The sequence below is a fragment of the Mesoplodon mirus genome (genome assembly GCF_964341445.2).
Source record: "Mesoplodon mirus genome assembly, chromosome: 4".
NCBI lineage: Eukaryota > Metazoa > Chordata > Mammalia > Artiodactyla > Ziphiidae > Mesoplodon > Mesoplodon mirus.
Genome location: NC_138979.1, coordinates 159,539,575 through 159,553,887, shown reverse-complemented (window position 1 = coordinate 159,553,887; position 14,313 = coordinate 159,539,575). Strand labels below are relative to the sequence as shown.

General features: G+C 55.6%; 2 protein-coding genes across 7 annotated transcripts in view; one reads left to right on the top strand and one right to left on the bottom strand.

Annotated features, from left to right (window-relative positions):
• NUMB (NUMB endocytic adaptor protein) overlaps positions 1 to 1,041 on the top strand; it is a 174,798-nt gene extending 173,757 nt beyond the window's left edge. For all 6 annotated transcript variants that reach the window (XM_082619471.1, XM_082619474.1, XM_082619472.1 and 3 more), the window contains one exon: positions 162 to 1,041. In XM_082619471.1, coding sequence (XP_082475597.1) covers positions 162 to 877 — 716 coding nt within the window. In that variant the 3' untranslated portion in view covers positions 878 to 1,041. The remainder of the gene's footprint in view (positions 1 to 161) is intronic.
• A 148-nt stretch (positions 1,042 to 1,189) lies between these two features.
• The window catches only part of PAPLN (papilin, proteoglycan like sulfated glycoprotein), a 35,910-nt gene continuing 22,786 nt past the window's right edge, over positions 1,190 to 14,313 (bottom strand). Inside the window, exons 20-28 of the mRNA XM_082619468.1 lie at positions 12,973 to 13,450; positions 12,057 to 12,194; positions 11,797 to 11,921; positions 11,381 to 11,534; positions 10,620 to 10,757; positions 9,800 to 9,927; positions 9,585 to 9,693; positions 7,090 to 7,256; positions 1,190 to 4,703 (exon numbers count right to left, since the gene is read on the bottom strand). Of these exons, the coding sequence (XP_082475594.1) occupies positions 4,561 to 4,703; positions 7,090 to 7,256; positions 9,585 to 9,693; positions 9,800 to 9,927; positions 10,620 to 10,757; positions 11,381 to 11,534; positions 11,797 to 11,921; positions 12,057 to 12,194; positions 12,973 to 13,450 (1,580 nt within the window). The 3' untranslated portion in view covers positions 1,190 to 4,560. The remainder of the gene's footprint in view (positions 4,704 to 7,089; positions 7,257 to 9,584; positions 9,694 to 9,799; positions 9,928 to 10,619; positions 10,758 to 11,380; positions 11,535 to 11,796; positions 11,922 to 12,056; positions 12,195 to 12,972; positions 13,451 to 14,313) is intronic.

Here is a 14,313-nt window from a genome sequence, read left to right as displayed (position 1 = left end):
ACCTGGTAATAGAGACTTTCCTCCCACCTACCCAAACCACAGAATATCCCACTGGGGGGCTTGTTCCACGTTAGGCTCATTCAAATAGCCAAGATTATCCGGTGAAGAAAGAAGCCCCTAATAATTCTGATTCTCTCCTCTCTTCCTCTCGTTGGTTCCAGGGACCGAGTGGGGTCAATCTTGTGGTGCTGTCTCTCCAGGTCTCTTCCAGGCTGGTCACAGACGCACTCCCTCTGAGGCCGACCGCTGGTTGGAAGAGGTGTCCAAGTGCGTCCGGGCTCAGCAGCCCCAGGCCTCAGCTGCCCCTCTGCAGCCAGTTCTCCAACCTCCTCCACCCAGTGCCATCTCCCAGCCTGCGCCACCTTTCCAAGGAAATGCATTCCTCACCTCTCAGCCTGTGCCAGTGGGTGTGGTCCCGCCCCTGCAGCCAGCCTTTGTCCCTGCCCAGTCCTACCCTGTGGCTAACGGGATGACCTATCCAGCCCCTAACGTGCCTGTGGTGGGCATCACTCCCTCCCAGATGGTTGCCAACGTGTTTGGCACCGCAGGCCACCCTCAGGCTGCCCAACCCCATCAGTCTCCCAGCCTGGTGAAGCAGCAGACATTCCCTCAGTACGAGACAAGCGGTGCCACTGCCAGTCCCTTCTTTAAGCCTCCTGCTCAGCACCTCAACGGTTCTGCAGCTTTCAATGGTGTAGACGATGGCAGGTTGGCCTCAGGAGACAAGCACACAGAGGTTTCTGCAGGCACCTGCCCAGTGGATCCTTTCGAAGCCCAGTGGGCCGCGTTAGAAAGCAAGTCCAAGCAGCGTACTAACCCCTCCCCCACCAACCCTTTCTCCAGTGACTTACAGAAGACTTTTGAAATTGAACTTTAATCTGTCCTTATGGTTTACGTATTTTGTCTGTACTTAGGCAAGGGCGGAGGGTGGAGGTCAAAGGAGCAAAGGGGACTTTGTGTTCCCAACACCAGTACGCTTTTCACTAATCCCAAAGGTCCCCAGGAGCATGTCCAGGCATAGAGTGCTGAAGGGGTGATTGATTGAAAAAAGTGGAGAAAACCATTCCTAGAGAAGAGCTGCCTTGCAGTTAGACTAAAGAAGTTAAGGAAATGTTACCCTCTGCCCCCCTCTTCCTCCCTCGGCCCCTCACAAATCTCTGGCAACAGAGAGGCAGAAGTATCTGAACAGGAACCTGTATTCAAAGCACATTTACTGGAATATAAAACACAACGGGAAGCAAAACGATCTCCCTTTGTCTTTCAGGCCATTCACCTGCCTCCTGTCTCAGTACTGGCCTGTCTTAAAGATCAAAAACAGGGTGGCCTGTGCTTGGGCTGGGGACAAGAGGCAGGCTGTGCTGCCAGAACTCCCAGGAGGGCACATCAGGAGCCGCCCGGCAGAGCTATATTTTAGGGGTAAAGTTGAGCTTCCATTTTGAGTAAGAATAAATATTATAAATGTATATCAAAAAGCCAAAATCTTTATTTTTATGCATTTAGGATATTTTAAATAGTTCTCACTATTAAAAAGTTGTATGAGTTGTAAGTAATCTTGCCAAAGGTAAAGGGTTAGCTGTAAGAAATTGTACATAAGATTGATTTATCACTATGCCTATTGAAGTAAAAAGAGGAAGAGTTGGAAGTTGCAGACGGGATCCTTAGCTTACTTGGTATCATTTACTGTAAGTAGCACATTGCAACAATCATGCTTATGACCAATACAGTCAACGAGGTTGTAGTTTTAAATAAACGGTGAGCAGTATTGTCCTGGTTTTAAGCCTACAAAGAAATTCTAATGTCATTATTTTAATGGAATCGATCTAAATAGAGAATATGTATTTTCTTCTGTACATTGCTGCAGTTTCCTTATGTTAATCCTTTACTTTGTTTTAACACTAAGGTGACAATGACATAATCCTATCCGTAGACGGGAACACAGGTTACTGTGTTGGTTTGTCGTGTAGGGCTTGGTGGGTTTTGCCTCGTCCTTTACGTAAGTTTTGTGGGTTTTGGAGGTTCTAGTTTTATTAGCACTGCGGGTGCGGGTGCATGTCGGGGGGGGTGTCCATCCCTCTCCCTCCAGGTGAGCAGAACATCCCATTTGCCAGTTGCAGCCACTTGACCTCTGGTAACAACATGAGATCCCATCTCATTTTTACTTTTGAACGTTGGCCTTACAATCAAATGTAAGTTATATATATTTGTACTGATGAGAATTTATAATCTGCTTTAACAGAAATAAATGTTCGTGGTAGAAGCTTTTGGCCATGAAGGGCTATTCTTTCCCCTTTTCTTTATTAGCAAGTGAGTTTTGGTTCTTTTTGGTCTTGTCCTCTCTCCATTCTACTGCCGCCACAGATTTCTAGGTTGATGGCTAGAAAATCTTTCACTGGGACTAGTATATTCTTAAAATTCATATTTGTATCCACACTTCAGGCTTTGGTTGTTCCTAAGCGCGTCTCTGATGTCAGAGTCTTCTTGCTCAAAGTGCAGACTTCAACCTGGCAGCTGCTTAGAGATGCAGAACCTCAGCCGACCCCAGACCTAATAATCAGAATCTGCATTTTAACAAGATTCACATTCTGAGAAGTTGGGCTGGAGCAGTGGTTTCCAACTTTGAATACATATTAGAATCATCTGGGAGATTTTAAAATCCTCATGCCTGGCCCATACTCCAGACCAATTAAATCAAAATCTCTGGGGAGTAGAACCCCAGGTGCAGTTTTTTTAAAAAGCTCCCAGTATGGAAGAAGGTTGAGAACCACTGGTCTAGACTGAGTTTCACTCTCACCTCTAACCTTACCCCACTACTCTGTGACTAGTTCCAAGAAGAGCTAGCTAACCTCAAACTTACCTTCTGAAGTGTGTCACAAATTTGCCAAATACTAATTTAACTAAAGAACGGGGGAGTCCAAGAAAGTAGCCCTTATTTTCCAATTTCTACAGCAAAACCAGCCATGGTTAGGGAAAGGGATGCACCTCTATATTTTTTTTTAAGTGAAAAGAAAAAAAGACCTGTGCCACCACGTTTCTTTTGTTGAATGAGAGGTAGACCAAGAAGAAGTATCACTCACCCATGATGCAGCTGTTTGTCTTTCCCAGCCAGTGTGTTGATAATAAAAAAAGTCACCTTTCCCTGTAATGCCTGTCTTTCTTGTGTCCCAGAATAACCTCTGTTACTAGGCCCAGCCAGTCCTCTGGAGGATGTGTAGAAGGTTAAAGTGGAAAAAGAAACTCGGAAACTCACGGAAACCAGGCCTCTTGATTTAGCAGCAAGGAATTAAGAGGCTCCAAGAGAGGAAGAATGACCTCTTCCAACTCAAACCATTTCTGAAACCACTTCCCTGCATTACATCGCCCTCCCCTCCATTGGTTCCCCCCCAATCCTGCTGGTGCTGTTTGTTATAATAGTCTGTTTTTGTTTTATTTACTTATTTATTTTTGGCTGAGTTGGATCTTTGTTGCTGCAACGCAGGCTTTCTCTAGTTGCAGCGAGCGGGGGCTACTCTGTTGCGGTGCGCGGGCTTCTCATTGCAGTGGCTTCTCTTGTCGCGGAGCACGGGCTCTAGGCACACGGGCTTCAGTAGTTGTGGCACACAGGCTTAGTTGCTCTGCGGCATGTGGGATCTTCCTGGACCAGGGCTCAGACCCGCGTCCCCTGCATTGGCAGGCGGATCCTTAACCACTGCACCACCAGGGAAGCCCAACGGTCTGGTTTTTATCTGGCAGCAAGTATTGTGCATCAGAGATTCCGGCTTGAGGAGGAGAGGCTCCTTGTTGGTCACTGCACCGAACAGGCCCACCTGCTCCCTGCAGGTGTGAGACGATCCTCACGGCTTGGCTTTGCATGTCCGCCTCGGGAGGAGGGCTCCAGCCTCTTGATGAAAGGAAGGAGCTTTTCTAGTTCTTTCATACTCAGATAATGATGCAGTGGCTGCTCTTTCACCCCAAATCCCTATACTGAGCCTTTCATTTCTATTCCACTTCGTCGACAGTTTTCACAAACATCATGCTGTTAATGACCCTACACACAGATGGGATTTGAAGCTGGCTGCTATGCTACCTAGAAGGGCGAGAGGGACCAGAGCAATGAACCACTGTTTGGACCCCAGATGAGACCTAGTTTGAGCAAAGTATGCTTCCCTGACACAACAGGAGTTAGTGTTCCCGTAGAAGATAGGTATTAACTTTGAGATCATTGCACACCTCCCCACACAGCTTTAAATGAAGTGAGAACCCTGGTAGCTTTCTTTAAAACACAGTGAACTGATCCTGTATAAAAAATTTTAGAGGCAAGTTGTAAAGTGAAGGGTGTCCTTATCCAAATAGATGCTTTTTCTTGACAACTCAGCAGGCGCGTGTGGTACGTCAGAGAAGCCAACACTGCTGGGACTCCAGAGGGAGGCTGCCGCTGGTGCCCAACAGCTGGAGCAGCTTTGAAGAGGCCAGTGTCTCCGGAGAACTCCCTTTGCCAGCCACACGGGGGAGACCGAGAGCCTGTCTTCCCTTCTCCCAGCCCTCTGAGTTGTATCCTTGCTGCCAGATGGGCTGAGCGGGAGGCTAGACACGGGAACAGCTGGCACAGCAGAAGCTGGAGTAGTACTCGTTGCCGCAGAGCCGGGCCTGCAGGATCAACTCACAGTTGGCCAGCTCCGGCTGGTCGACGCACTCCCTGCCGGGGTCCCTCGGCGCGGTGGCCAGTGCTGCGAGACAACAGGGGAGAGAGGGTGGTAAGAAAGCTCTGTGTAGGCTGAGAACTCTCCCCTACCGTTTCGTTTCATTTCATTTCATTTCCCAGAAAGGAAGGTGCTGTCACTCTGTAACCCTGTGACACCTGTATGTACAGCTGTGGGAGGGCTCTCAGTCTCCATGGTCACTGGCCTCACGTCAGCATGCAGTGGTCCTCCCCTTCTTTTGCAGCTTTGGCCCAGCGCACAGCCCATCACAGACTCCCAAATATTGACTGCCTGGACGATTAAACATCTCTGGAAGTTAACCCCCTGCCCTGACCATTGAGACCTCAAGAGCTGGACGACACTGTTGCAGCCTCTGGATGGGGCAGAAAAGAGAGCAGGGTCAGCCCTAAGCACAACTGAGTCGGCAAAGGCTGTGTTCTCTCTTTCACTGCTGGTTTCCTCCCACCTCAAAAGTTTTGTGCCTTCAGTGGCCCCGGCTTAGTCACTTAGTTCCCCATCTTTCCAATTTTTCCACTTCCCCCAGAGACAGCAAAGAGTATTAGGCGAGGTGATAGGAGGACAGGCTGTGAACTGTGGCACTGATACTACATCGAGCACAAAGCGCTGGTTGCCTCCCCCTCTGAACTTACTGGCAGCTTCAGTATCTTATAAATCCCTGTGAGAGTTTCATCCTGCTGCTTCATCTTAGCACTGAAGTGGCCTTTTCTTTCTGGAAGGGGCTCTTACGACTCAGCTTGGCTTAGGCCTGAGCAGCACCTCCCTGAAGTCACCTCATGGGGCTGGGGATGGCCTACTCCATGCCCTCTCCCCTGCTTCCTCCCAAAATACAACTGAAAGACCGTCCCTAACAAGTGGACGGCTGTATAAAGGCTTGGTTTATCGATAATGCAAGAATACGAACTACCTACCTTTACATAAAGAGCAAGCCATCTATGTCTATTCTTAAAAATCATAACTTTGGTATCAACTTTATCTCAGCCATTGCAGCCCTTGGACCCATCACGGCCGGAGGTGAGGAGGTGCTGGGCTTGCTGGTGAAGCACGCTGGTTGCCTGGGCGCCATCATGGCTCTGCCACTTCTAGCTGGGGGTCTCTGGGCAAATTAATATGACTTAAGCTCTCTGTGTCTCAGTTTTCTTATCTGAAGTGGAGATAATAATAGCCCCTGGGGCACATAGTAACCATGGCTAGAATGTGAGCATGTAACTGTTTTGCCCCATAGCATTCCCACTCACTTAGAAAAGTGTGAGTGACCCCCCCCACCATGTTTTAACCCTACAATATTTTCTGTTTCTCACCCTAAACTTTTAGGCAAAAAGCTTGAGAGGTCTTCACAGTAGAAGTATGTCCCTTACACCAGAGTGTGACTAGCACAAGGCCCCCCACCCTGATTCGAACACTGCAGTTCCAACATGCCACCAAACCACGAATAGGGCACAGTGAGACAGCCTCAAGCAGTGAAATGCTACAAAAAGCTTAAATGGGTAACAGCAGATGACATGCAGCCTAATGATGGAAGGAACACTGTTAAAGGAGGGAGGGAGAGAGCGTCTCATCAAGAAAGGTCCCCCGCCTGCCGCCCACACACAAAAAAGTAAGATTAGCAACGCTCATCTAACGGGGCGGGAGAAAGGTAGCTGGACTGAGGCCATAGTGTCCTATCCAGGAAGGCAGTCACATCACACCACATGAGGAGCCCCACCAAACTTCAGCATCAACCACATTTCTGATTACAATTTAGCTTCCCAGATAGACATGTCTATAGCTAATCACAAACATGCCCATCTGGATCCTCCTAACAGCTCTCCTCCTCACATAAATCTGCCTTCTGGCCTGTCTCAAGTCTCGTAAGTTTGGTAAATACACAGACGTCTAAGGATCTATTTGCTGGGCAGGACAGAGGTGAAAAGTGGCCCCTGCAGGACGGTGCTTTGGCCAAGGCAACGCCTTCCCGCAGGCACATACTCTGTCACTGAGCCTCTGAGCACCTGGTGATGCTGAGCACCACGCTGGGCCCTGGGACGTGCGTCCCAGTCGCTGTATGAAGGAGCTCACAGACTGGAAGCCCACTGTCAGTCCCGCTCACTAAGCAACATTTCTACCAGACTTCAACCTCTATCCTGGCCAATTCCAGCCTCAGCACCACAGACAGGAGGCAGCCAGGCCTGACCATCCAGGCTGACCAGCACGGAAAGGCCCTGGCAGTTCTCTCCCAGGGCTGTTTCAAGCCCCATGACAACTGGCCTGCTCCAAGTCACACTACCAGGAACTGGCAAGGTGAGGCAGGATTTGGAGTTGAGTCCCTTGGACTGCAGAGCCTGCCCGCTCCGCATTCTGCAGCAGGCAGCCAGCTCTCAAGGACAAGCAGATGCCTGGGGTAGGCCTTCCTTACCCCGCGGGACCACCTTCACCTCGGTGCTGCGGCTGACCGCCTGGCTTCCACGGTAGGCGCTGCATGTGTAGGAGCCCTCGTCCCTGGCCCGCAGGTTGTGGATCAGCAGTGTGCCATCCGGGGACTGGTGGACACGGTGGCCATCGGCCCGCACCGGCAGCCCGTTCCTGGAGGGGAGAGGACGCTGGGAGAGCTGTCCAGGCCCTCATCTTCAGGCCCTGGGAAGCTGTGCCAGCCCTCCCGGGGCCAGGGGGAGGAGGTGACCCAAGGCCACTCCAGAGCCAACGACTCCCTCTTCGCGGCCCCTCACCTTAAGGAAGGGATGGGTCTGGTACCAAGATGATAGACCAGCAACGCCGAAGCAAAATACCTCGGAAGTGAGGTGGACTCACACCAGCTGATCTAAGTGTAGATCTGCCCCTTATCCCCAGGAGTGTCTCTCTCTCCCTCTTCATCCACAGAGGTCCTCTAAGCAGCGGGATGAAGGACATGAGCATCCCTGCCTCCAAGGAGGTGGGGCGGGGTGCAGGTGGTAGGGGAGCCTTCCCTAAGGAGGACAGCTGGCCGAGGCCTGACCTGAGGGTGAGGAGGAGCGGCTGGCTGACGGAGGACACGGGGACTCGGGGGTTTGAAGGAAAGCCACGGCTGGAGCAAGGAGAGTGCGCGTAGGAGGAGGTGCGCACGGCTCCGGTCAGGAGTCTGGACCGGATCCTGGGGGTAAGCGAGGGGTGTGAGCTGAGCAGGACTGACAACGCCACGTGTGCTTGGAAAGCATCACCAACCGCAGCGTGGGGCAGGGACAAGCCCGAGGGCAGAGGCCAGGTGAGTGGCTGCCGCAGGTGTGCACACAGGTTGACGAGACAGTAAAGCAAAGGGACCTGGGTGAGGGTCAGAGGTGGGAGGTGGGGGAGAAGAAAAGATCAAGGGTAGCAGGTTCCTAGCTTGGTTACTGGGCAGTGGTGGTGCCCCTCCACTGCGGGGAGGTCCAGGGCAGGATGAGGAGTGAATGGTGAGGTTATTTTCCCCCATTTTGCATTTCGGGTGCTGTGAGACACCAGGAGGCATCAGATTTGAGGTCTGGACCCAGGTAGTGTCTCAGCACTGATGGTCCTGGAAACTTCATGTCTACAGGGCTACTCAAGGTGAAGTGAGAGAGAGAAAAGCCGAGGACCGAGGACCAAGGACAGACCTCAAGGTACACCAGCCTCTCAGAGAGAGGGATGTGATGAGCGGGCCAGGAAAAGAGAAGCAGCAGCTGGAGAAGCAGGAAGGAGACTGCAGGTCATGTGGGACTGAGTCTGTTCAAGGACTGAGGAACAGGGAGGTACTGGTGACCTCGGTCAGGGCAGTGTCCCTGGCATGGGGGTGCGGGGGTGGAGGAGAGGCCCCGGGGCAAGGGCTGAGCTGGCAGCAGGGAGGTGAGCAGACCGAGACAATGTAAACAGCCATGCATGAAGGGGACGCGATATAGGACCCCACTGCAGGGAAACACTGGGCCAGAGGAGGGTGTGTTTATGTTTGTTTGTTTTGAAGAGGGGTGTCCTGAGCATGTTTGCTGCTGGGAAGATCCAGGCCTGATAGGATAATCACAGCCACAGCTGATCAGGGCAGGGCCGGCTGAGAGCACCAGCTGAGAAGCCTGCAGAGGCTCCCACCACCTTCCCTGGCTCCCACCACCTTCCCTGGCATCAAGGCCACAGAGAAGCAGCCGACCTCCGTGACCCTCACCGCTCCTGCCAGTGTGCGGGCCCATTCCCATCCTGGCATCATCGCTCCAATACTCACCGCTGAGGCTTGACCAAGAACATCCTTCCCTTCATCCATTCTCCCAGACAGGAGACAACCTCACCCCACTGTGCACAGACGCACTTAGGGCAAACCTCTGGAGCCTGGGGGACACTGGGCCATCTCCTGCCTGGGAGTTTCTGGGGGGCTCAAATTACCCCAGGATCCCCAGAGCCTAGCCCAATCCTGACATATTGCAAGGAGGAAGTGGGCAAAAAACCGCTGAATGAATAAAAGACCAACAGATTTGGGGCAAAAGACCACTGAAGTCCTCAAAGCTGTGTGCAGCCCAGGGTTTCCCAACGCCAGTGGAGATTCTGTCACCCAGGAAACATTTGGCAACATCTGGAGGCTTTTTATCGCCATGACTTAGGAGGGAGCACCGCCGGCATCCAGCAGGCAGACGGCCTGGATGCTGCGAGACGTCCTCCAGCGCACCCCAACAGATGAACACGTCAGCCCAAAATCTCAACAGTGCCGAGGTTGAGAAACCCGGGGTAGCCCGACCAACAGAAAAGAGCAGTCCCAGGGGGCTTCCGTGTGTCGGAAGCCTCCCCTTCCCTGACACCAGGCCGGGAGGCGGGAGTGGAAGAATAAGGGGTGGGGGCAGTGGTGACTGCAGCGTCCTGCAGGAAGGTGCACCCCCTCTGGGCTGTACCCCCTCAGGTACGAGGGCCTGAGGGCCAGGCCGGCCTGGAGCAGAGCCTTACCTGGACCATCTGATGGTCACGCTTTCGCCCGCCACCGCACACAGCAGCCTGGCCGTGTCACCTTCTGGCACCATCACCGTAGAGGGCAGCCCTGTGATTGTCAGCTCCCCTGGGCCCAAGGAGGGGGCACTGTCAGCCACCACGCCCATCCTGCCCCACCTGACCTCAGAGGCCACCGGCCACACTCACCCTCCCGCCCGGGACTGCCGCCTTACCCAGAACTCTGAGCTGGACCCAGCGCTGGTCTCGGTCCTGCCCGTTGACTGCAACACAGGTATAGAAGCCTCCATCTTCCACAGCCACGCGGCTGATGACCAGGGAGCCGTCGGACTGCAGCTGGTGTCTGGGGGCCAAGCACAATCAGGCGTCCCCACCCCAAGGCGCCTGGCAGGGGGCAGGAGGGGCAGGATCTTCCCTCCCCTGGTGAGAGGCTGAGCAGCCCCTGCCGTCAGTGGGATCTGACCAAGGGCCAGTCGGCCTCAGGCCCTCAGGCCCTCCAGCTGCTGGCATCTCCTTAAAGATGCCTGACTTTAGAGCCTGAATAAACAAGTCAAGTTTTCTGATACAAAATAATTCTGGTTTGCGTTTCTAGTTTTTGCTACACTTGTTTACTAGGCTCAGTCCTGGTTCTCCCACTTAGGAGCTGTGTGGTGCTCAGCTTGTGCGTGTCAAATGGGGATAAAATAGCACCCACCTATTTGGTCTCCTCTGCAGGTCATACGGAGGAGAGAAGCCTCACCTCTGAACGGGCTCAATAAACGGGAGCCCTTGTGATTACAGCCAGAAGTGTGTCCGCCCCCGTTTCCTCGCTCAGCTGTCACCTCTGTTAGCAGGCCCTTCCTTCTGTCCGCTAACCACACTCCGGAAAGGCCCAGAGACCCAAATGCGGTCTGCCCGAGGAGCCTGACGCCACAGCTCCAACCCTCAAGGGGCCCTGGGGTCCTGCTCAGGACCAGGGGGCACCTGCAGCTCCCTCTCCCAGTGGGGGTGCAGCTGGAGGCCGGCCAGGAGGGAGGGGAAAGGAGCTGAACGAACCTGGGAGAAGAGAGGGGCTGCCCATCTCTCTGCCACTCGACGCTTTCGGGTGGGAAGCCCTCGGCACGACAGGTCAGCCGGATCTGCTGGCCTGGATGGGTGTCCACCACCCCAGGCTGGTGCCGGTCCAGATGCAGCCTGCAGAGCAAGCACCCCACGGCCGTGAGGGGGTCCTCCGGTGCCTCTCCCCCACTCCCACCCACGCCAGGGGACGGGACCTCTGCACAGCCTCGTGGGCCCCTTCCCCCTCTCCAGCCAGATTCCGCTTCCCAACATCACCCCTTGGTTCCGGTTGAGACATCTGGGACCAGGTCTAAAAGACACCAGTGGCTTATCTCACCTCCCCACCCAGAACCTCGGACTGTCGCCCGCCCGCCCTGCACGTCTGCCTCCAGGTCCTGACTTGGGCACCCTCAGCTCTCTGCGTCCCCTCCGTGAACTGCCCTTCTTCAAGGCCTTCTCAGGCCCTCTAGCTGCCGGTGTCCTCCCCTCCCTCAGCTCCTGAGGCCTGGGCCAGGCCCCGGCTCCATGCCCCACGGCTCGGGGTGGTGGGCGGGGTCCCCTTCCTCCTCCAGAAGCTGAGCTCTGGGAGCCATGCTTCCCCAGCCCTCCCCTCACAGAGCCCTGAGCAGGGGCCAGCAAGCCTGCTCACAGCACACGCTGGCCTGGGACCACCCACCCTCCCCCCTCTCTCCGAGACCTCCCCTAACCCCGGCCTCAGTGGGGCAGACCACGAGCGGGACAGCACTGCACACTGTTACCTGCTCGTGGGCCGTGGGTGCGAGGAGGAGACGGCCCCCCGGCTCCCAGAACTGCCCCCTAGGCTGGGGTCCCGAGGACTGTGGCCCAGGGCTGGGTCCCTGGCCTGAGGGAAGTGCCTTGGTTCAGCCTCAGGAAGCACGGCCACATCACCCCCTGTCATGAGGCCAGGAGAAGCAAGGGGTGAGCTGTGAGGAGAAGGGGGTGGAAGGAAGGGGGGGCCATGGGGCCGGCGGGGGACCGATGGAGAAATGAGGGCCACGAGCCCAGCTGGAGCATGTGGTCCCTGCCACCAGGAGGCCCTGGCCCAAGGAAACACTAGTCCTCCAGTGTGGAGGCCCCCTGGCCCAGGCCCTCCCGGCCGGTACCCCACCCCGGGGCCCGTGAGAACCCACTGCGGAGGGGTGGGGACAGAGACCTGTGATGCGAAGCTGGATCTTCTGAGAGTCACGGTCTGGCCTGGTACTGCCACAGCTGTAGGTGCCAGTATCCTCTGCCCGCAGGGGGCTGATGACCAGGGAGCCATCGGGCTGCAGCTGGTGCCTGAATGAAGAGAGGGCGCTTGAGCTCTGGGCTCCTGAGGCAACAATGAGCCTGGCTCCTATAAGAGGCGCCGTCGCCCCACACTCACCCACCCGTCCCATAAGATCAGAGGGACTGTGCAGGCTGCACACACACCTGGCAGAGGAGATGGGCCGCCCGTCTTTCTGCCACCTGGCGTGGGGGTCCAGGGAGCTGTCATCTGGGCAGAAGAGCCGCACCAGCTGCCCCAGGGCCACCTGTACCAGGGAGAGCTCCGAGCCTGCCAGGGTGATCCTGGAAAGGTGGGAGGGAGGGTCTGCATGAGTGCCGGGACCAGGGACTTCACTACACAGAAAGCTTGGTGCCCATCCCATCCTGGGCACCTGTGGGGCCAGAGGGTCCCAGGGGAAGCCAAGCTCCAGAAGCCTGAGGACTCAGGAATCCGCCCTACCCCCCCCCCCCCAATATCCCCAGGCATTGCTACCTCAACCTGTTCCTGCAAGAGCACAGAATAGGCACAGAGCCCAGGGATGGAGAGGCTGGGAGAAAAGCAACACCAGGTTCAGGTGGGGGGCTAAACACATGCCTGATCCCTTTGGAATTCAAAGTTTTGTTTTATTTATTTTGTTTTTAATCTTCCCAAATCTCATTAATATGACAGTCACAAGACTAACAACAAATAAGACCCACATTAAACCTATGAGATCACATCACCATTTTACAGGTCAAGAAACTGAGGCTTCGAGAATTTGGATGAGTTGCCAAAGGTCATGAGCTCATAACCTAGACCTCAACTAGACAGGCCCTGGGCTATACCGGCAAGATCTGCTGGAGAGTCCAGGCACCACCATCCACCGACTGCCTGACTCTGAGCAAGTCTCATGTCTCCAAAGCCTGAGCTTCCCCATCTGTAGAATGATGGTAGCAAGACCCTCCAGTCTGGGCTGTTTGGAAGATTCCAGGTTAGGGATGGAGGGGGGCCCAGCTGACCTCAGGGTTTTAGCTCCAAAAGGCTCAGCCCTTGGGCCTGGGTCGCTAATCCCCCATCCCACCTGGGGAAGGTGGGCCTCACCTGTAGGAGGAGCTGTGGGAAGGTGGCGCTGGTGGTTCTGCGTCTCCTCCCAGTCCAGCGGCACTGGGCCCAAGCTCCTGGCCCTGGGGCCCTTCTCCAAAGGCCTGTCTGTGGTCCACGGCCCCCGGCCCAGGCTCTTGATCTCGCCACCAGAGGCCACCGGAAGGCAAGGGCTTTCTCTGGACAACAGGCCCCGTCCCGTGCCGGCTGGCTTCCTGCTGGTCCCCAGGACCGCTGCCGCCACTGTCTCTATGGGTGCTTTGGCCAGAGGCCCCGGGGTCGTGTCGGCGGGGCCCATTTTGGGGTCCCCGGCAGCTGCTCACACACTCCTCCTCTGAGGCAAAGTTATTGGCATTGCCATGGCAGCCACCATACCAGAAGCGGTTACACCGGCCCACGGAGGCGATGAAGTACCAGCGGGCGGCCCAGTCCATGCAGGAGCCATGGGCGCTGGGCAGTAGGCACCGCACGGGGTACACTGAGGGGACAGGGAGTACGCAGGTCACCAGGACCCAGTAACGAAGCTGCAAACGCTGCCCAGGACGTAGGAGTGAGGCCCTTCCCAGGGTATGGAGCACATCTACACTGGGCCCCTGACCAGCCCTGGGGACAGTCTGTTCACTGCCCAGAACTGCCCTGGGCTGGGAACCCAGCAGCCTCCAGAATCATCCCCGTCCGCCTCCACCCCCAGAACTAGAGCCATCCAAAGGTCAGGGCCGTGAGCTCCCTGGACAGGCTCCCTCGTGCTCTTCCCCATCTGACCCAGGCCCCAAGGGCGCACACAGAGCAACCCCAGGGCCAAACCTTGCTGTGCTTAGCTCACAATGAGGACCCAGCCCTGAGCCCCCAAAGGCCTGTGAAGATGCCCAGTGAGGGGCCCACCCTGGTTCCCAGGGCCCTTCACCAGCTCTGAACCTTCTCCAGCCCCCAGCCTGCCCATAATAATCGCCCTCCTCCCAGGCACAGCCTGCTCCCTCTCCACATTCAGATGTGACCACACTGGCCCCTGCTTAAAGCCCATCCAGGTGCCCAGCCCCCTGCAGACTCAGCCCACCAGCCCACCTGGCTTCCAACGTCCCTGTCATGGTCCCTGGCGCTCCACCCATGTACCCGCCTCACAGCCCTCCCTCCAGGACTCATCCCAGGCAGGGTGGGGACACCCTGTCCATCCCAGCCCTGACCACCCTGTCTCTGGAGGGGGCTGAGCCCTGGGGGCAGCACAGCCTTCCTTCTCTGTGGAATCCCCACCGACAACTCTCCCCAACTCCCACAAGCAACCAGGCGGCGACAAGTGCAAACTGTTGGACACGATAATAATCTGGCACCGTTCTCTGGCCTGGC